The sequence below is a fragment of the Panicum virgatum genome, chromosome 3K (assembly GCF_016808335.1).
Source record: "Panicum virgatum strain AP13 chromosome 3K, P.virgatum_v5, whole genome shotgun sequence".
NCBI classification, from domain to species: Eukaryota; Viridiplantae; Streptophyta; class Magnoliopsida; order Poales; family Poaceae; genus Panicum; species Panicum virgatum.
In genome coordinates this window covers 22643842-22665082 of record NC_053138.1, presented here as the reverse complement: position 1 = coordinate 22665082, position 21241 = coordinate 22643842, and the positions used below count along the sequence as shown (strand labels likewise).

Below are 21241 nucleotides of genomic sequence, written 5' to 3'. Positions count from 1 at the left end.
CTCCCAGTACTTCGTATGGATCAATATCCGACAATGCAGTCATGTTCTGCGTGTAATAATTTTTACAAGAGATTTGTTCGTATATATTGCCCTATGTAGTACAATCGAATCTACCATTGCTATCGCTGAGGTTTTTGGTATCACGTCGAGACCAGCAAAAAAAAAATGTACACCGAGTCATTGGCTGTCGATATAATCTTATAAACCAGATTTCAAACCAGGCAGACTAACAAACAAGAGATTTCTCAAACTGAAGGCAAGTCACAACCACCTGGGTGGAAACCCCAGCTTGAAGCAGCAATGCAACATTAATATCTTCAAAATGGAAACAAAACTCTCAATGGCAATGTTAACAAAAGATACAGCTCTCTTGCTAGCACAATTAAGTTTGATAATAGAGCCTTGACAGTCTACCCAACTCTTGCCTATCCAAAAGCAATCTATGACCTTGGCTTCTCCTTCTTCTCCTTGAAGAGGGCGAGCAGGGACACACCAGAAACCTTCACAACCTTGAACCTGACACCGGGAATATCTCCCACGGCATGTCCCTTACGACCGAATCCAGCAATCAGCACCTCATCCTACAGCAAGAGATTAAAGGTTAGCTTCATAGCATAGGGTCAACAGGAACAATGGTTGAGGAACCCATACATTCTCCTCAATGTAGTTAAGGCAACCATCATTCGGCACAAAGGCAGCAATCTTCTTCCCGTTCTTCACCAGCTGAACACGAGCACACTTACGGATGGCAGAGTTCGGTTGCTTGGCCTCAATACCACTACACAATGGAAGTATCTGACCTTAGCTCAAGCAATACAAAGTAGGGATAGGAAAGGCACCCATGACTCTACTATCAAACATACATCTTCTCCAGAACGATGCCCTTGGCATGAGATGATCCAGCAAACGGTTTCTTCCATTCATTACCCAAGTGGCTCTTCTTGTATGCCTTGTCAGCCCACCTCTGGTTCCTGCGGTGGGTCTTGAGCTTGCGCCCAGCTCCCATACCTCGTGTCTTCCTGTGAAGTGAATTCACAATTGTTACATCAAATTTAATATAAATCACAAGTTCTGCAACTCAAAGAACACAAATGTCCATTGCATAAGCATATGCAACCCATAATGTAGCTAATGCATGAAAGACAACAGTATATACACAAACAATCATAATGCAGTACAAAGAGGATCAAAGCACACGTACGCAAGCAATACAATTTACTATGAAATGTATTGGTATTGATCCTACAATTGTACACATGCTATACAAAAAATATTTGTGGCATGGCCGAACAAGTATATACATCCATCTAACAAACATTGAAATATGGACCTCACTAAGAACATCTAAATAGCCAACCACACAGACATGCACCAAAACATAACCAAACAGAATAAACCAGCTGAGGTCTGTAAACAGAGCATTATGGGGGGAAACAATACTTTGTATGCCACCACGCATAACCTCCCGGATCGAAGCATTTGAATCCAGGAGCACATGGTTACACGGTGGCAACGGATTTGTATCGCTTATGAATATGTTTAGCACTGATGGTGTATAATCTGATCAGCACTGGACCGTCAATAAGCTCAGTTTTCTGCTTCTCAACGCTAAGGCGATTTCATTCTCTAATCTAAAACCAACCAGCCTAAATCACATGCGCGAAACAAAATCCTGGCGTCAAACAGAGGGCTTCCGGCGGGCTGAGGCAAAGGAACGCCTCCAGGAACGAACCACCCGGCGCAACATGAGCAGGGGTGCAGGAAACCGGGACTAAGGGGAAGGAGAGACATCGAGCGTACCCCATGGTGGCGGAGGTAGGAGACCGGCGGCAAGGGTACGCGACGCGGAGGGGGTGAGGCGCAGGCGGCGGGCTTCGAGTTCGAGGGCGGCGGCGGCGGCAGCGGCGGGAGTGAGGGGGAGGGCAGGAAGGCCTATATAGGTCGTGTTTAGTTCCAACGCAAAAAATTTTTCGATGGAATCTTACTAATTTGAAGTATTAAATGAAGTTTATTTAGAATTTTTTTTGCACGGGTTGTAAATCGCGAGATGAATCTAATGGTGCTAATTAATCCATGATTAATCCACAATTAACAGATGGTTACTGTAGCATCACTGTTACAAATCATGGATTAAGTAGTCTCATTAGATTCGTCTCGCGATTTACAGCCCATCCATGCAAAATTTTTTATAAATAGACTTTAGTACTCTATGCATGTATCAAAATATTTAATGTGATGTTTTTTTTATATTTATGGGTAAAAATCTAAACAGAACCATAGTAGGGTTGGCCTTTAGGGTTCCGGGATCGACGTCGTTATTCGTGTTGCGGGTGCATCCGCCGTATCGTACGGTCCACGTCTCACCTCGGGCGCGACTGGTTTTGCAGCTTAGCTTCTTACACTGACCGATGAGCCCACACGTCAGAGATGTTGCTTGATTAAAATTCGGATTTTAACCTTTCTGAGTTCTGACCGAAGTATTTTTTTAAAAAAATTATGGATGGGCCAGCAATGAGAAATCCCTGATTACCTTCAAAAAATGACTAAATACTATATTGATGAACAATACTAGTGGTGCATATTCCCTCTTCGATTCAGCTACCTGCGTCATATATAAACGAACGTGTTCTCAACTCTACGAAATTTGGAAATAAACTGAATCTCATCCATGAGACTTGATCACGAAAGTTTGCAGCCTATAGAAAACCATATTGCTCCAAAAAAAAAAAATCATACAACATGCCTCCCATCTATGCAGCCTTGAACCGGGGAGAGCACTCATCTCCTGATACAAGCTCCACCTTTCAGCGCTGACAAATCACACAAGAAAAAACATGATCTGTGCAAAAGATCAACGTTCTATTTTCTGTACAAGAAATTGATGCATAATTGCTGAAATACAAGCCACAAGCAATGTGTCCAGCCACAGAGAGATCACAGAAATTTCATGGTCATCAAGATAAAACTATGTGAACAAAAATCTCAATATGACACAACACAAGGCTTACAAATGAATACGTGCCGGCACTGAAGGCCACCTGGAACAATCAGGTAGGACTGAAGTTACTGATTCATGATTTCAATTTTTTGTTTTGATATCACAAGGTGGCACACCAAATGGTGTTCCAAGAGATAAGAGAAGTCTCACAAGTCACAACAAGGCTACATGAGGGCACAACAACAATACATGCTGCTACATGCATCTTTATTATGTTTCAGATGAAAAAACATTTGAAGAAGTATTGTCACGCCTGATTGCAGAAGAATTGATCTACATACTTGCAGGTTCCAGTTCATGGCCAACCAGTCCCGTGAACAGCATAAATATATCTTCTGGTATAATACTAAAACTTCACCTTTATGGTATGTTCTCTAGCACAAACAATGGGAGGGTGAATGGATGTATGATGTCCAGGATAGCCACCAAGTCATAAGTTTAACATTTATATGAATCCTAAACCTCACTGAAGTGTCAGTGCACCAACAAAATTGACTTCTGATTAGAGAAGAAATCAAGCAGTCTGAACTCTGGAGCTATTATTTACAGAGTTTGTTATGGCATATAGGATCTCATTCTAGTCATGTCATTCTGTAATGCAAATGCTACACCTTTGGAACATGAATATCAGCTAATGTGGAACTGAGATCTTCTCTTGATTGTGACCGCCGGCTTTGAAGTGTAGTCTGACCTCGGCTAGGGTTCCTCACTCCACTGGAAAACTGCATCTGACCTAAGCTTCCAACAGAATAGCTGTGATAGACACCCAAGGATTGTCTAGAGGACTCCATAAGCTGAACGCTACTGCCTCCTAATCCATGGCTCATACTGAACGGACTGGGATCTGACCCAGCTACAGTAGGGCTCAGGGGTGTCTTTGTTCTTCCATCACCTGTGTAGTGTCAGACAATGTTGAACAAATTTAAAAGTTTGATCATCTAAGGTATTCCACATTAAAGAAGAGTAAGGTTCAAACAAAATTTGAAACATGCTCTTTTACCAGATTAAGGATTTAAGGTGATCTAAAATATACATGAGGTAACATTACAATGTTATGTATGGATGCCATTTTATAACAAGTTAATTGAAGTAAAAACATGTGTGAGTTGCATCATGCAAGAGTTCTATGCAATGCTACTTATAGAAGATTAACATACTGGAATAAAACTAACAAGATGGCAACTCGAGGCAGAGCTTCATTGTTGCCAATAGTTTGTTGATTAAGCTTCAAATAGGGCACCTCAACCTTCCTTACTTTCATATTGGGTTCAGAGTTGGCCCCTTCTAATATTGGGTCCAAGCTCCACCGGCAAAGTTTAGCTAGGCGCTAGGCGGATTCTAGGCGCTGACCCACTGCCTAGCGCCTAGGCGGGATTAATCGCGCCTAGGCGTTCCTAGGCGTTTTTCTAGGCGGTGATTAATACATGTACAAATACTTTTTTTAGCAGAATACATGCACAAATACTTAAAACAAAAGAAAAAAATAGAAGATCAGTGCTCATGAAATGAGAAGAATGGGGAAAAGGCCCATTTAAAGGCCCAACTTGCATCTCTCTTCCGCATCCTCTCCCGCACGCCGCCACTTCCGCTCCCTGCGCCCGCACCGCATCCCGCGCCGCCACATCCCAGCGCTCGCGCCGCCGCATCCCTGCGCCCGCGTTCCCGCCGCCGCACCCATGAGCCCGCGTCCCCGCCGCCAGTTCCTCTCCCGCATCTCTCTCCCTCAGTCCGAGCCCGCCGCCGCCCGCGCCCGCCGTCCAACGCCGCCCGCGCCCGCCGTCCAACGCCGCCCGCGCCCGCCGTCCAACGCCGCCGGCGACCTCCGCCCGCCTAGGGGTCCGCCTACCCCCATAGGCGAGGTGGAACCCCCTTGACTACCGGTTAGTCGCGCCTAGTCGCCGTCTAGGCGCCGCCTAGCTGAACTTGGTCCACCGGTATGGCGACACTGTTGGTTTCTCTTTCTAACCAAACAAGTAGACACCATTTGTCTTGAAAAAAAATGGTATACTGCAGCCAACAGAATTACAGTACTGTGGTCCTTAAATGTCAGACTAGCTTTTTGCAGAGCAGGAAACTGTGATGGCATGCAAGTAAAGAAAAAGCACTTGCATATATACCTGAGTTGATAGGACTCCATAACTGAAATCTGAAAGGCGGCCCCATACCAAGAACAGAACTTCCTGCAGAATTCTGCCTATAAACTGGCAGATAAGACTTGCGGAATGATCTTGGGATTGAATTGCTGACACATAATATGGCACATATGACCAACACAATCGAAATCAGAAACAATACTATGAGAATATTTGGGTTTATCTCCCGGTGCAGTATTCTGTATCCTTGAATATCGATTCGTGTAGACAATGCCTGACCAGCTTCCAACAAAGCAACCCCAAGAGTCCAAGTAATACTGCCAGAGCCAATTATCACCTGATTATCTTTAATCTGCAACCCCTCTCTCAGTAGCGATGCAATATAAGGAGCCCTGAAGCAGTACTGGTCTATAAACGGCTGTGGAGGAACACTACTCTTTGCAACTTTCCATGGTTTTTCACAAAATTCCTGACCTCTTTTTAGAACATCAACCAGAGTGGCATCAGCAGTCAAATTAAAAAATTTAAAAACCACAAAGAAGCCAGACATAGCAAAAAACTTCCCATGTGGTTGGGGAAAGTTAGAAGCAAGAGCACAAGGATGAAGGTTACAATCAAGTCCTGGACTTGCACTGGACCACTCTGAAAGATTAACTGTTACTTTTGCAAGAGCACTGCATTCATTCCACTGAGGTGCTCCAACAAGTTCAACAGCTACTCCCTGCTTCTCTTTGCCAGTTGTCTTCTCACCAACTCTGGGACTTCCATCTTGTTTTAGAGGGTGGCAGTAAGAACAAACATAATCTTCTTTGTATCCAGTCTGTAAACAAGGGTGTTTGACTTGAACTTTGCCATTATTAGCTACTCCTCCCAACTTTTTCACTAGATGTGCTACGGATTTGTCAAATGCATCATTTAATCCATAACCAGTAAGAGAATAAGCACTAAGATGATGATCGACAGAACCAATCCTCAGACTAATGCTTGTCTCATCCTGTACTGTTTTATCAGTCTCAAATGTAACCTGTAATGATGATCCACCTAAATCAAGTGAACCATACGTCATTTTAGATGATGAGGTGCCAAGCATGTTCATGTGATGATTAAGAGCTATCCATCCATAATAAGCTTCGTCCATGCCAGTGATGATCTTAACCCTGTCTCTACTACATAAAAATGATGAATTCTTCAGAACATCCCAGGCCTTATCCAGGAGCCACTCTGAGTCTGCACTAGGTAGCTTGCGGACGCCAGCTGTAGCATATAAAAAAAGTGGAGTGTGTTTGTGTGCTCGTCTGGGGATCTGCTTCTCAGCCATTTGAAGGAGGGGCTCTAGTGCCTTCTTCAATCCAGCTTCATTGTGAACAAGTTTGCTCAATCCAGGTTCAGTCTCCATTCGCTGGTACAGTCGAGTTAATTTACCAGATTTCTTCTTAGGAGCATTCCCTAAAGGTTTCAAAACAATAGGAAATCCATTTGCATCATTATGATTGATGTGCCATTCATAGACATACACTCTTGTACCTGTGCTGCCACAATCAAGAACCACATAGTATTCAGAGTTTCCTTGAGAGAGGAATAAATGGAAATATCTCCAAGAAGCATATGCGAAGAACACCAACAAGATCAGCGCAATAGCGCAACCGGCTGCTCTCATGCATTTCTTTCGATTTGTCGGTGATGATGGGGGTGTTCTTTCTTTTGAAAAGCTTGCCACCGGACCATCTCTTTGAAGCGTGCGTACAGGCTTTGCACGCCCTGAGCTCAGATCACTGCCAATGCTAGAGCCCCTTTCTAAAGCATCAATTCTAGTGAAGGTCGGCAGATCTTGAAGAGAAGATGAAAGTCGCATAATTTCTTATTTTGCAGTCAGGGGAACAGGTATTACAGAATCTCACTGACCAGGGGCAAAATGCAGACAGAATCTCAGGAAACTGGAGTCATAAGTAGATTGCATAGCCAGCCAGAGAGTAAGCAATATAGCGGCGCCTCTATACGGCCTCTGCCTGCGGAAAATTACAAACATTAGCATGCAAACTAACACTGCAACATCAAATCAGTAAATAGAAAAGGCTGAAATGCACCGCCATGCTGGGAAGCAGAGCAACTCTCAGTTTGAAAAAAGAACACAAAAATAAGTGTCCAGCTACTCAGCTAGAATACCATACCCTAAAAGATGACGATATCCTCTAGACACTAACCTTGGAGCACCATTACCAAACCCGTGGACAGCACAAACATCCCCAATACTACACGCAAGACAAGGAGCCCTAAATCCCAATCCTACCTTTCTACCATTCATGCAACCCACACTGCATCAAATCACAACGGACGAACTGGCAGTTACATCTCCAAGACCCTACCAACGCGCCAAAGCATCCACCTCCCTCAGCAACGGCACCCCGGGATCGCAACCCACCGAACCGTCGATCCCAACCACTGATCCAAGCGAGCCGCAACCACCGCCCCAGCAGTAAGATCTAGCCGCGCGCCCCCGGCCCGGGATCGGTGCCGGCAGCCACCCGCGGGCCGGATCGGATCTGGCGAGGCCCCGAGTGATCCAGAGACGAGTTACGTGACTCACCGGTCGCGGCGGGCGGCGACCGCCCGCGATCGCCGGCGGCGGCGGCGGCGAGTGGTGTGATGTGGAGGGGCGGGGACGCAAAGGCGAGGCCGGGACCGGGAGGGGGCGAGCGCGAGCGGCCTGCGCCTGCGTGGCTGCGGGCGCAACGGCGCTGCGTCGGAATGGGGAGGGGTGGGCGTGACGAGTGACTCCACTTGGGCGGACTTGTCGAAGCAGCAGCGCAAGGACGGGGCGGCACAAGCACAGCGGCTCGGCTCGCGGGGGTCTGTCCTTTCTTCCTTCAGGCAGCGCAGCGACGAGCCGACGAGCATATGCGACGAGCGAAGAACTCGAGGAGGGGTGCGAATGGTAACAGCCCACCACTTTCGGCCCAGGCCCACAAGTTTTTTGAGAGGACCCAGGCCCAATTCAAACGGTAGCCGTCGCGCGCTTTTTTCTTTTTTATATTTTTTAAAAATAAAAATTTCAAAAATATATGTCTGTTTTGAAATATTTCAAAAATACCCCCGGTCGCCCCCATAGGGCGACAGGCCCTAAGTGTAATTTTTTTCCTTCAAATTCGCAACGAGGTCCCTAGGAAAAAAAAGGGCATGTCGCCCACCCCAGGGGCGACAGGGTCCCTCCCCCTATATAAGCCCTGGCCGCCATATGCCGCCACCCCTTTGTCATTTGAGCCTAAAAATTCAGGAAAAAAGAGGGGGGTGAGGAGAAGAAAAGCGGCGAAGCTCTACCGAATTGTGTACTTGTGATCTACCGGTAACTTCCGTATGAATCCATTGATATTGTATAACGATTTAATTTAATTAGCGGATTAGCTGAATTAGATTTGGTGCTTTAGAACACTCATTTAGTATTACAATTTCAGTACTATTACAGACTTGTTTTAAATTAATTATGAATTAGAATAGAATTATGAAAGTACCTTATTGATATTGCAGCATAAGGCAATGGCTGCCTCCTATTGTGGAGGATTTTCATGGACCGAAGAAAAATCTAGTATAATACTTGATATCATGACCCATCTTGTTATCAGTAAAAAGTTGGATCCGTTAGCGGATGGTACGATAGAGATGGTGTTGTCCAAAATAGTAGAGTTTAAAGATTTCACATTATTTCGAGGTATTACGACGCAAGATGTAAAGGGACACCTGCTAGAACGTTGGAAGATATACATGAGAATATGTGAACAAGCGAATCATCCTAATATTATTGGATTCTTACAAAGTTCTTGTAAGATATGGATGCGGCCAGAGGTGTATGAGATGCACATTAAGGTAACTCTCATTCAGTTGTAATCTCGTCCGTCATTTCGAATCCATATTTATGAAACAGTAACATTGTTTTTTAATTTATATACTAGGATTACCCCGAGGACACGGAGTTGATTAACAAAACGATACCAAATTTCCGTAAATTGGTATGTATCTTCGGTGGACTTATGCCGCAAACTAGACGAAGGAGGTGGATAAGATCTTCGGGTGATAGTACTTGGCCTGCGCAAGAACAGATGCCCGGAGGTTCGTCGAGTCATGCTTCAGCACCTCAACCACCAACTTGTGTTAACTGGGATGACGACATGGATGACTTCATGCCCCCCAAACCATGGCCTCCAACACATGATGTTCCTCCCCCTGTACATGAACCTAGAATCAGAAAAAAGACAAAGGAAAAGGCAAGAGGTTCGTCAAGTCATGTTGCACCACCTGCAGCACAAACTTGTGTTAACTGGGATGACGACATGGATGACTTCATGCCCCCCAAACCATGGCCTCCAACACATGATGTTCCTCCCCCTGTACATGAACGTAGATCCAGAAAAGAGAGAAAGAGAAAGCCAAGAGGTTCGTCGAGCCATACTACACCACCTGCAGCACCACCATCTGTCAACTGGGATGACGACCTAGATGATTTCATGCCATAATCTATAACATATGATATTCATCGCTTTAAGATGTATTCGCATTTAGTATTGTTAATGTTGTATTATGCTTGTATGTATTCTCGTACCTAACTTGCATTCACTGGACATGTACATAATGTCGAGTTTGAATCGTACTTAGTCGTAATAGAACATCGAAGTATAAACATACCATCTATTGTATGTAATGGAAAATACGAGAGTGATCAGAGGCGAACGTTGAAGTGTATAAATAAGCGGTCCACAGCTATCTCATTACAAATAAACATCAGAGATTCAAACATCAGATATATCTAACCACCCCTAGGGCGTCGGACCCTCTTAGCCCTCTGCTGGGATCGGACATGCCTCTCGGAGCTTTTCATGTCACTAGAATACTAAAAAGCACACATTTAATTAATATAACGATAAGAAATAAGAACTAAGAAATGCATTACATAATGTGAACCATCAAATTTTACATCATAATACAACGATAATGAAACACACATCACACATGCAGTGGCATGGCAGAACCCGTTGCAAACTACGGTAAACAGATTCCGGACTAACCTAACATGCCTTAGGTAATTTAAAAAAAACACAGAACAAACACAACGATGCAGCATGTCACTAGCACTAGAGTAGTCCTAGTAGCCGTACCCCCACGTAGCAAACTGCGTTGAGCCTTCTCCGCAGTATCCACCCATTGCAGGTGGTGCAGGCGGTGGTGCCGGAGGCACAGGGCCCTTCTTCTTGTGACAAGGGCAGTTGCAGTAAGAAATAGTGCATGGTTCATCCTGTGAACCGGCAGCATTGCTGGTATCATCAACTTCGTCGTCTTTGTCTGCTGCTGAGAGATCCCAAGTGGTGCTCCTCCTAGCTGTGAATACCCCAAGACATCGGGGTCACCTTGCGCGGCAGGCTCTTCTGGAGTCAAGCTGTCGAGGTCGTCTAAGGTGAAGGTCTCGTTATCTGGTCGAAAGGAGGAAGAAGAAGGTCCGGCGCCCGCATTGGGGTAGAATCCTACGCATAAAATGTGGATGTTAGCGTACGCTCGTGTATTTCGTCATGACATATAGAAACCGAAATACGAAACATAAACTAACCTGTGTAGACCGATATCTGTGGCCCCGGTACCATCCCTGGATACGGTCCGCCAACTGGTGATGTCCCTCTAAACATTCCAGTATGGCCGAACGCAGTAGCTGGATCGTATCCTGTATGTGATATTAGTAAATATGTAGAAACACTTGATCTAATTTTAAAGAGATATGTACGTTACCTGCACTTGGGAAGAACTGCGACGTGGGCCCGTGCACGGTCGATGGACACGGGAACGACAATGAGGCCTGGGACGACCCGTGGTTGTCTTCGTACTGCACACGGCTTCCCAAGTTGTGAACTACCTGACGCAACTGATCACGCTACCTTGACCATGCCTCTGTCTGCTCAAACTGGGTCATTGGGGATCCAGCACGTACCCTCGTCAGGTAAGTCGAGCAGCGTCCTGCAGCGTAGGAGTCATCTCCCCACACGGGAGGTAGAACGTGTGTGTCTCCGGCCTCCATCTGTCAACGAGCGCCGTCAGAAGGGATTGGTCGAGCTGAATAGGCCCAATCTCGACAAGACGGCTCAGAGTCAGTAGACCGGCCTCACGTAACCTGCAATAAACAAAATTGTCGAAACAAAGGAATACCGACGAATACATAAGTGATAAACAATAATATTTCATTACATACCGGTCACACCAATCGTGGTGTATAGAGATCGCCTCCCCGGGTGGACGAGGACGTAGCACCTCTAGGGCTCGGTGTTCAACAGCTGCAAAGTAAGACCTGTGGCTCGAGTCGATAACTGGATCTAGCAAGGAGTCTATCTCCATACCTGCATTCAAAAATATATGAGAACACATAGGTACATATATGTTTCATACAAACTGGACACATATGTACAATAATACTTCATTACATACCTGCAATATTTCATTACTACATATTACAAATAATGAAATACAATTGTGGATCATGACACCGAATGCCTTCTACGAGCAATTCTCGCCGATGCTCGTCTGAACGTAGGAGGTGCTCCATCTCTGGGATTTCCGGAAGGACCGACGTCAGCAGCATCGTGAAGTGCATTCTGAGGACACTTCTTGTAGTTGTGACACAATGCTCCACATTGGCTGCAACGCTTTTGTGCCTTGCTTGCTTCGGACTCGTCCATACCATTCCGAATACGACGTGTCTGACGGCGGACTTTGCCTTTCTTAGTCGCTGGATCAGAAATAAACATCTTATTCTCATTATCCTGAATGAAAGGCCCCACTATTCCAATCCCATATACATCATGTCCCCAGGTGGATACAGCTGCTTCCTTGCTAAAGTAAGGTGAAACAAATACTCCTGGCTGCAACCCAGACTCTGCACATGCCGCAATGAGATGGGAGCATGGCAAATGCAATAACTTAGGCTTCATGCAGGAGCAGAAGACTTTGCCATCTACTGTAATCAAACTCTCATGTACCACCCTATCTCTATGGATACCACAACCAGTTCTATCCTTGCATAGAACCTCAAATCTATGCTCCATTGCACCTGTCGATATGACGCGGTGCAGTTGTGCCTTTTCAATCTTCTCTTGCATATATTGTGTCACTCTTGTGCAAAACTGAATTTGGGAGTTGCTGATGTTTATGCTTGCAACCGTGTAACGCTCTCTGAAATACTTCATGCACCCATACATGATGAACTCAACAATTCCCACAAGAGGAAAGACACGACAAGAACGCATAACCATATTGAAACACTCTGCATGGTTCGTTGTCTGAATACCGTACCGTATTCTGTTGGTATCATAAAGGAATGACCATTTCTCCTTAGGTGCACCTCGAATCCAGTGTGAAAATGGCTTCTCAATTGAATCCCTAGCCTCTGCAGCCTGACTCGTGCCTGCTCTTGATGCCCTTACCTTCACTAGCTCTGCAGTCAACTGATCAAGCATCTGCCATAATGTATTGAATTTTCTCTATTGATTTTGGGTGCACAACCTCTTAAACAGGTTCTTAAGATCCTTGTTCTTGAAGTGGTCATAGAAGTTTGCACCCATATGCCTAATGCACCATCTGTTTTGGACATCGGGCCACAATGGAGGCGTTGTCGCAGTTCCACGTTGCAATTTCAGTATTGATTGCAGTAGACCTGCATGCCTATCACTAATAAGGCACACATCTGGACGTGCAGCAACAATATGAACCTTCACTCATTCAAGGAACCAATACCAACTGTCTAAGTTCTCATTCTCAACAAATTCAAATGCGAGCGGAACTATTTGGTTGTTGCAATCTACCCCGATTGCGGTGAGTATCTGACCTTTATACCTTCCAATCAGAAATGTGCCATCAATGCAGATCACCGGAAGAACACTGAAATGCTCTAACACAAGCACCTATGTAAAAGAAGGCTCGTTGCATAATTCTTTGCCCCCTAGTCACGGCTGGTACGAGGTATGTGTCATAAAAGCTTCCAGGATTTCTAGCAGCAATCTAGGATAACATACGAGGTAGGTTATCATATGATGTCTCGTATGTGCCGAACCGCATCTCGAACACCCTTTGTTTAGCCCGCCATGCCTTCAAATAACTAATGGTGTACTGGTAAGTCTGCTCAATGTGTCGAACAATCATTTTTGGCTCATAATTTAGGTTGTCCATAATAAACCCATACATTTGCTTTGCTACAAAGTCGCATGATATATTGCGATGCGAGAGAAGAACTTCTGATAGCAAATAAGTGTGTTCTGTCACAATGGAACATTTCCAGTTCGACTTCCATTTTCCCTTGAATGCTTGTACTCGCCATGGACATCCATCATTCACACACTTCACCTCATATTCTTTACTGCCAGACTTTACGACTCTGAATTCTTGTTTCAATGATATTGCCCATAGTCTCGCAGCATCTTTTACGGCTTCAATGTTTGGATATGTTGCACCTTGCACTACATCATTCCCTCTGTACTCACACTCCTGATTTCGTACGCCTTCTGCGACATGACTGCCAAAACCATGCTCCTTCCACTCTTTTGGCAATGAGTACTGCTCGTCATCAGACGAGCCCTCATATTCTTCCATCTCTATTGTAGTTTGGTCTTCTGCCTCCATCTCGTCAACAATGCTATGTATCCTCTCTCCCTCATCAGCAAGGCCCTGTGGTCCCATGTTTTGGTTCTGTCTCTTCTGACTCATCTTGCTCAATATAATTGGTCTCTCTTCGAATACTCGGAGTTCCTTGAACTGCATAATGTTGGATTTCATTTTGTGTCTTCTCCTGTATTTGAACAAGAATGGCCAGAGGCCACTCACGCTCTAGAGCCGCTTGCATGTACTTCTGCCAGTCATCAGTGCTGTGTATTATCATCAATTCCCATAATTCACTTTCTACCTCCCAATTAACAAGAGACTGGACGGTGATCACATGTGTCAACGGATCAACACGGAACCCACGCTGCAGCCACTTACATATGGAACCAAAACTCCTTTCCAGAGGTTTATCTATGGCGCTAGATGTGCACTTAAAGGCAGAAAGATCTACTCCATTTGGCCCATACAAAACATTGTAGTCACCATAAAATACTTGAAACTGCATCTTGCTCGACATATCTGTATATCACATAATACTTATCGAGTTATACTCTTTACTTCACTACCTTATTCAATAATCCGTAAAAACTAAGTATGAAATTCAACTACAACGTATAAGTATTCATAACTACGTGATGACACTCAAATTCTATACTGCATATGTCAAATTCTATTCTAAATCATAATTAATTTATAAACACGTCTCTAATAGTACTGCAATTGTAATAATAAATGCGTAGTACTAATTTTCTAAACTAATTTACTACTACATAACTACAAAGTAAAATATCATTAAACTCCTACTTAAATGGTTCTACTATAGCACAAATTAAATTAAATTACTCACCCCTACTTAAATTACTCCTACTTAAATGCGTAGTACTTAAATGGAAAAATATATAAACTAAATGTACTAACCTGCAGATCACAAGTGCTGAATCCGGCAGGGCTTCGCCGCTTCCCTTCTCCTCACCCCTCTCTTTTTTTCTGGATTTTTGGTGGAATTTTCGGGCTTAAATGAGGAGGGAATAGGGGGTCGGATCCTTATATAAGGGGGGTACCCCGGTCGCCCGAGTTGGGGGGGGGGGGCGACAGGCCCCCCTGCCGTGCCCGTGGGCAGGGCCCAGTGGTCGCCCGAGGGGGGGGGGGGGACATGCCCCCCTGTCGCCTGTTGGGGGGGCGACAGACCCTTTTTTTTCAGGGACCTCGTTGCAAATTTGAAGAAAAAAAATTACACTTAGGGCCTGCCGCCCTATTGGGGGCGACCGGGGGTATTTTTGAAATATTTCAAAACGGACATATATTTTTTAAATTTTTATTTTTTTTAAATATAAAATAGAAAAAAGCCGCTATAAACAGCCAATGTTAGTGTAAGCAATTTCGGCCGAATGTTCCGTCTGAAGCTACAAGTGATCATCGGCATTCGGCAGCATGCCCTACTCTTTCTTTTTCTTCTCACAGAGATACTTCGGGGTTCTTGGGAGGTTAGCGCAGTTGTGGACCTTGATCTTTTCGTCTTGACTTCTGGTAGGGACAAGGACGTGTTTCCTTCCATTAGGCCGTGTTCCCATCCCATTGCCATTGTTTTTGAAAAAAAAAAAAGTCCCATTGCCACTGTTGCTGTCTCTTTTTTATCCTGATGCTCTGCGCTGAAGATCCCATCCAATTTGCCATAGCCGTTCATGGCTCCATGCTCCAGGGCTCGGCCACCGGAGACGCCAAGGTGCAGAACCAGCAGGGCCTGAGCACTGCCCCGGGGGAGGAACAGGCGTTTTGGTGGACTTTTCGTGGCACTCCGGTTGCCTGTTGACGATGATGCGTCATTGACGACCCGGGCATATTTTGAAGCGGGTAACCATGGGGGTGGGGGGAGAAAACCTGTTGAAAGCGTGCGTCCAACTTGGACTGGCTCCGCGCGATCGGTTAGCGGAGGTGGCGTTCGTTTCCGCCTCCCCCGGCAGCAGGGGACCAATGCGCCGTCGGGCACGCCCGGGCACGGAAGCGCGTGGCGACCCGGAGGCGACTCGAACCGCAACTTGCTGACATTGCCAGTGCCGTGTGATTCCGACGCACTGAAGCGTCCCGTTGCCCTGCACCTGCAATGCACTGCATCCATTTGGGCCACGGTTTAGTTAGTGAAAATTTTTGATTCAAATGTCACATCAATTGTTTGACCAAATGTCGGGAGTGTTTTTCGGACACTAATTAAAAAACTAATTTCAGAACTCGCTTGGAAACCACGAGACAAATCTTTTGAGGTATTTGACCGCATCATTAGCACATGTGGATTACTGTAGCACTTATGGTTAATCACGTACTAATTAGACTCAAAAGATTCGTCTCATCGTGTACATCTAAACTGTACAATTAATTTTATTATTTAACTATATTTAATATTTCGTATATGTGTTTAAAGGGGAGACAAAAAAATTTTAGTCAAAAAATTTTAGGAACTAAACGGCCCTACGCGGCCTGGATCGCCAAGTAGCTAGTACTACATTTTCCCGGTTTCCGGCGGTGCAAGCTGCAAACTGTGGGCGGAGACCGACCGAGTAGCAGGTCAACGGGAGCATGCTGAGCTGACCTTCCTACTGGAACGGGAACTCATCTCGGGATCGCTTCCCCCCATGGCCAGGGCAACGCTTCCCTTCGGAACAGGGCGGCTGGCGTTGAACGTGGAGTGTTCAACGGCGCCGGTCTCGGAACCGGCTGGGGGCGACCGGTCCCTTACCATTGGCGGCGCGGCGCGGGAATATGAGAAGGGCGGCCTGTGCAGAGCAGGGGCTCGGGGCAGAGCTTCGGCATGCGTCAAGCCATTCGGTTTGGTGACAAGAAACCCTTTTTATTTTGATTGAGCAATCAGACAGTACTTGTTTCACACAAGGAGCTCTTTTTTTTGACATGAAAATAGAACAAAGTTGCCTCACACGGCGGGGTAGTAATTAGTAAGGCAATGCATCAGGTGCAAACCAACATCTCCGTGCAGGGACGGATCCAGCGGGGGGCATGCCCCCCCTGCCCCCGGAAACTCCATTGGAGCGCCCCCCCCCCAGCCCCCTCTTGATTTTTCCCCTGCCATTGAAGAAAGCTCGAGGTTGAAGATGAACAGTGTGTAGTTGAGCCCCCCTCCATTTCTAGTCTGGATCCGCCACTGTGACTCCGTGCAAACTATGAAAACTTCATTGCACGGAGAGATAGGTTTGCACCTGATACGTTCCCAATTAGTAACGTCCTAATTACCGAATTAGTAAACAAGGAGGACGGATCAGACCATATACCCGCTTATCCATCTGACAGTATTTCACACAAGAAGCTCGATTTATTGGACAAGATAGTAAAGCAAAGTTACATCACGCAGGGGTTGGTAATGGTAACACACAAAAGGAAGGACCAGACCTAATACTCGCTGATCCCTCCTACACCTTATACAGTACAATCAAACACCGGCAAACACCACGAACTTGCTTAACAGTTAAGAGCAGTGACCAAGCAGCAGCAGCAGCAGCAACAGGAGGTTCTTTCTTAAAAACCTCAGTAACCTCCTGAAAGCAGCCACTGAAACCCAAACCAAAAACCATGGGCAGGACAAGAACCACAGACCAGCGAAACCAGACCACGGACGGATCAGCGCGAGCTCTAATACGGCAACCGGTCCATCCGTGATCGACAGGAACAAGTGCAGAAACGAGAAATCACGAGAGCTTCGTAGTAATTTTGCCCCCCGGCCGGGGTCCTCTGCTGCGCGCACTAAAAACCTGCGCATTATAGCAGCAGAGGAGCGAGCGGCGCAGAGGGGGAACGACGGAAGAGGGAACACACAAGCGGAGGCGGCGGGTGTTTCACTTCTCGTCGGCGTCGTCGGAGGCGGGGAGGCCTCCGGCGCCGGCGCCGCGGGTGTTCTTGACGAGGCCCGCGGCCATGGCGGTGACCGCGGCGATGACGTCCTTGAGGATCCGCTCCTTGATCTGGCCCCTCCGCGGCGGTGGCAGGCCCGCCCTGCCGTTCCCGCCGGCACCCCCTACGGCGGCGCGCCCCGGCACGGCGGGCATGGCCGGAGCCGGAGCCTGGATGGTCTCGGTGGCCATCAGCGAGGCGACTCCAGCGACCAGCGGTGTGCACTGGTTGGCTTGGCGGGGTGAGAGGAAAGGGCGAGAGCGAGACGGGGAATGCTTGGGATCCGTCGGCTCGTCGAGGTGGCAGTCCTGTGTATAAATAGGCCGGGCCGTAGGCGGCCCTCGCGAGCAGGGCTCGGCTCAGCTGAGCTGCTAGCGGACTCCGCGTGCAGGAAAAAGTGCAGAGGTGGGCCACTCGTGGGGCCCAAAGTGCGCGTTAGCACCACCTGGTGGGACCGGGCGAAAGGGCCCCACACACGGGCAGTTGGCCAGTTGCGGTTCCTTGGAGCGAAACACGTGCGAGTGGCAAGTGGGGACACACAGCGCCTTCTGGGCCCACAGTGGCCCGGCAGCGTACCCCGTTTGCCAACTTTTGGTCGGTCCGTGGGCCCGATTGGTACTTTCGACGTGATCACTTGAGGATGATCAGTGCCAGCTCGGCGCTGACCGTTTGTCTTGGATAGCAAGCCAGTGCCAGCTAGTGCCGGTAGAGATGGGATGACATTTGATGCCGCTCCTGCTAGTCCCTGTCTCGCTCGACAAATCAATAGCAACCGGAGCGCAGAAAAGTGCATTTGGCCAGTCCATCACAGACGACGATGATCATGATTGGGCTTCAGGAGCAGACCGTATCGAGTTGAGGATAAACAAGCATCCCTGCTGTCGGCAGTGGCTCGAGAACGATGGCGTACGCACACACCATGCGTTATTGGCATTTCCTTCCTGGCTAAGGATTGTCGCCAGGCAATGCAAGATCCGTGCAGATCCCGCGCGCGGACCGGGTAGGATTGGCTTCTGGATCCATCAGGAACCGTCTCGAGCGCGCATCGGGCGCGACGCGCGCGTGTGCATGCGTGCGTTGTTCGCGTGACCTCACCAGGGTGACGCCAGCGCTAGTGGCCGAGCCACTGCCGTGCCGGACGCCATCTCCGAGTGGCGCGGCGCGCGAGCCGTGGGCACGCAAGCGCGGCGGCAGCTTTGCACCCCCCCCCCCCCCCCCCCCCCCCCCCCCGCTGATTCGGGCTGAGTCCGCCGTGCGCCAACAACGCCGTTGCGACGTTGCCTCACGGTTGTTGTCAGCCAGCCGCCAAGCCACCGTCTGGCCGAGGATCAAATAGGTTTTACTACTTAACCATGAAAAATATAGCGGCGTATTTTGTTCCCTAAGCTAAAAGGATATATCGGGCTATGACAAATAGTGTTTTACTACTTAACCATGAAAAATACAAGTAATAGATGCATAAAAATATAGTAATTAGCAAATTTCATAATCGTAATCATATTTCTAGGGCTACGAAAACATTACTTAAGTTGACAATACAACAAAATTCATACAATCAAATATTCAGTTATCCAAAAGATCAAAACAGTAACACTGAGCTAAAGATAAGGATATAGCAGCGCTAAAGCTATCCATTCATCGCAGCTATAGATCAATTTAGCGTCCATAGCTGCCATAGCGATACAAATACAAATAGCATAGCGGAAACCTTTTAAAAAATTATAGCGGAGCTATAACCCACTATTTAAGATCATAATTTTACAAATATATATACACCAACCGGATATCATGTGGGTCAGAATGCCTTCTTCATGTCGCGTGATAGGTCCTTCCACCAGTGGTGAAGCTAGCGCTTAGGTTACCAAGGTGCACTCCTCAACAAAGTTGGAAATTTTGTAGCCTAGTTGAAAACTTGAAAATCAAGTTTGTGATTTTTTTCATTACCCTAGTGCATTGGCACCAGACTACTTGAACTTGGCGTCGCCCCTGGTTTCCACTGTGTGTCTTAACACTCTTACCGAAGAATCTAGTCCAAAAAAGTTTGCGCAGTACCCGTCGCATCGAATCTTCGAACACATAGAGTATTAAATGCAGCTGAAAAAATAACTAATTACGCAGTCTAACTGATTCATACGAGATGAATCTAATGATGCTAATTAATTCATGATTGGACATTAATTATCAAATAACAATGAAATGTGCTACAATACCAAAACTCAAACTTTTTTATCATCTAAACATAGCCTTAGGAATATAGGCTGATAAGTCTTATCCATAGTTTTCCGAAGCCGGTCGATTGCAAAAATGCTGGCGAACAGATTAGGTCCGAGAATTGGAGAAATGGTTAGGTGTAATCAGACAACTTTTGTAAATGGTCGCTCCATATTCTTGACTGCTTCAAGTATGTCCCATGTTCGGCAGTGCTCCTCAAGGAACGTAAAATCCCCAAAACGCTAATCAAGCTTGGCATTTCCAAAGCTTTCGAGACGGTGGCCTGGTCTGTTGGAGATCCTGCATGCTTGGGGTTTTGGGCATAGGTGATGCGCCTAGAGCACCAAGACAACACGTTTGAGACCTGCAAGACTGGTGGAAGCACCTACGACGACCTCAACTGAAGGAGCGAACAAATTAAGGGCTTAAACTCCATCTTCATGCTCATTGCCTGGCATCTTTGGAATGAAAGAAATGGCCCGCTGTTCCAGAGGCGAGTCATCGACGATCTTACCGCTCAAGGGAACGATTCTGCAGCTTCTGCCTGGTTGCTTGCAGGTGCTAAGCACCTTGTAGGGATAGTTGAGCAGTAGTGTCCATGCTCCTTTCTCTACCACTCCGCCTCATTGTACAAAACTTTATTTTTCATCATCTACTCTTAATAATACAAACAAACACAGCTCTTCTGCATTTTCGAAAAAAAAAGAGCAAGTATGTGCACTGTGATAGGCAGCATGAGTAAAGCGGTTTGCATTGACACTTGTGTTTGTGTATGGTACATGGGGGACAAAAAAATTAGCAGCGGCAAACTTTTAACAAACCAGTAAATTTGCAAGATTATATGCTATCTACGGGGATATACAGTTACACTTACACTGTTACACAGCACATATATAGGTATATAATAATATACACATCTGAACGCATATGGTTATTTCATACGTGATCTGGGATCATTATTCTTCGCAAGCTATTGCCGGTTGTTGTACTAGCAATCTTGAGCCCTTGTACTACCATGCACGATGGGTGGACGCCTACTAAACACGAGGACGACGATCGACCTGACAAGCTCGGCGATCGCGGCGGCAGCGTCCATGGCAATCTTCTCCATGATCTGGCCCCTCCGCGGCGGCGGCCGCTGGGGGTCCACGCCGGCGTCGGCACCTTCTTGTTGCCGGCGCCGGCCATGGGCGCCATCGGCGAGGTGAGGCGATGAGAGGGGGAGGCGTGGGATTCCAATTGCTCGGCGAGGGGCCGGACGGTGCATTTAAATAGGCGAGGCTTTCAGGTCGTGTTTAGATGTTTTGCAAAAAAAAAAGCGATGAAATCTTGTTAATTTGAAGTACTAAATGAAGTTTATTTACAAAACTTTTTGCACATATGGGTTGTAAATCGCGAGATGAATCTAATGATGCTAATTAAT

General features: G+C 46.6%; 3 protein-coding genes across 3 annotated transcripts; all 3 read right to left on the bottom strand.

Annotated features, from left to right (window-relative positions):
* Positions 1 to 224: 224 nt before the first annotated feature.
* Positions 225 to 1945, bottom strand: LOC120698413 (40S ribosomal protein S23). Its single transcript, XM_039982005.1, has 4 exons — positions 1801 to 1945; positions 864 to 1019; positions 652 to 778; positions 225 to 581 (listed from the first exon to the last, which is right to left on the bottom strand). The coding sequence occupies exons 1-4, from the start codon at positions 1803 to 1805 to the stop codon at positions 441 to 443; spliced, it is 429 nt and encodes a 142-aa protein (XP_039837939.1). The 5' UTR covers positions 1806 to 1945; the 3' UTR covers positions 225 to 440.
* A 1104-nt stretch (positions 1946 to 3049) lies between these two features.
* LOC120698411 (probable apyrase 7) lies at positions 3050 to 7914 on the bottom strand. Its single transcript, XM_039981991.1, has 3 exons — positions 7676 to 7914; positions 5116 to 7097; positions 3050 to 3890 (listed from the first exon to the last, which is right to left on the bottom strand). Exons 2-3 carry the CDS (start codon positions 6941 to 6943, stop codon positions 3604 to 3606), a joined length of 2115 nt encoding a protein of 704 aa, XP_039837925.1. The 5' UTR covers positions 6944 to 7097; positions 7676 to 7914; the 3' UTR covers positions 3050 to 3603.
* Positions 7915 to 17010: 9096 nt separating this feature from the next.
* On the bottom strand, positions 17011 to 17889 carry LOC120698410. Its single transcript, XM_039981989.1, has one exon. The coding sequence runs from the start codon at positions 17796 to 17798 to the stop codon at positions 17553 to 17555; it is 246 nt and encodes an 81-aa protein (XP_039837923.1). The 5' UTR covers positions 17799 to 17889; the 3' UTR covers positions 17011 to 17552.
* Positions 17890 to 21241: the final 3352 nt, after the last annotated feature.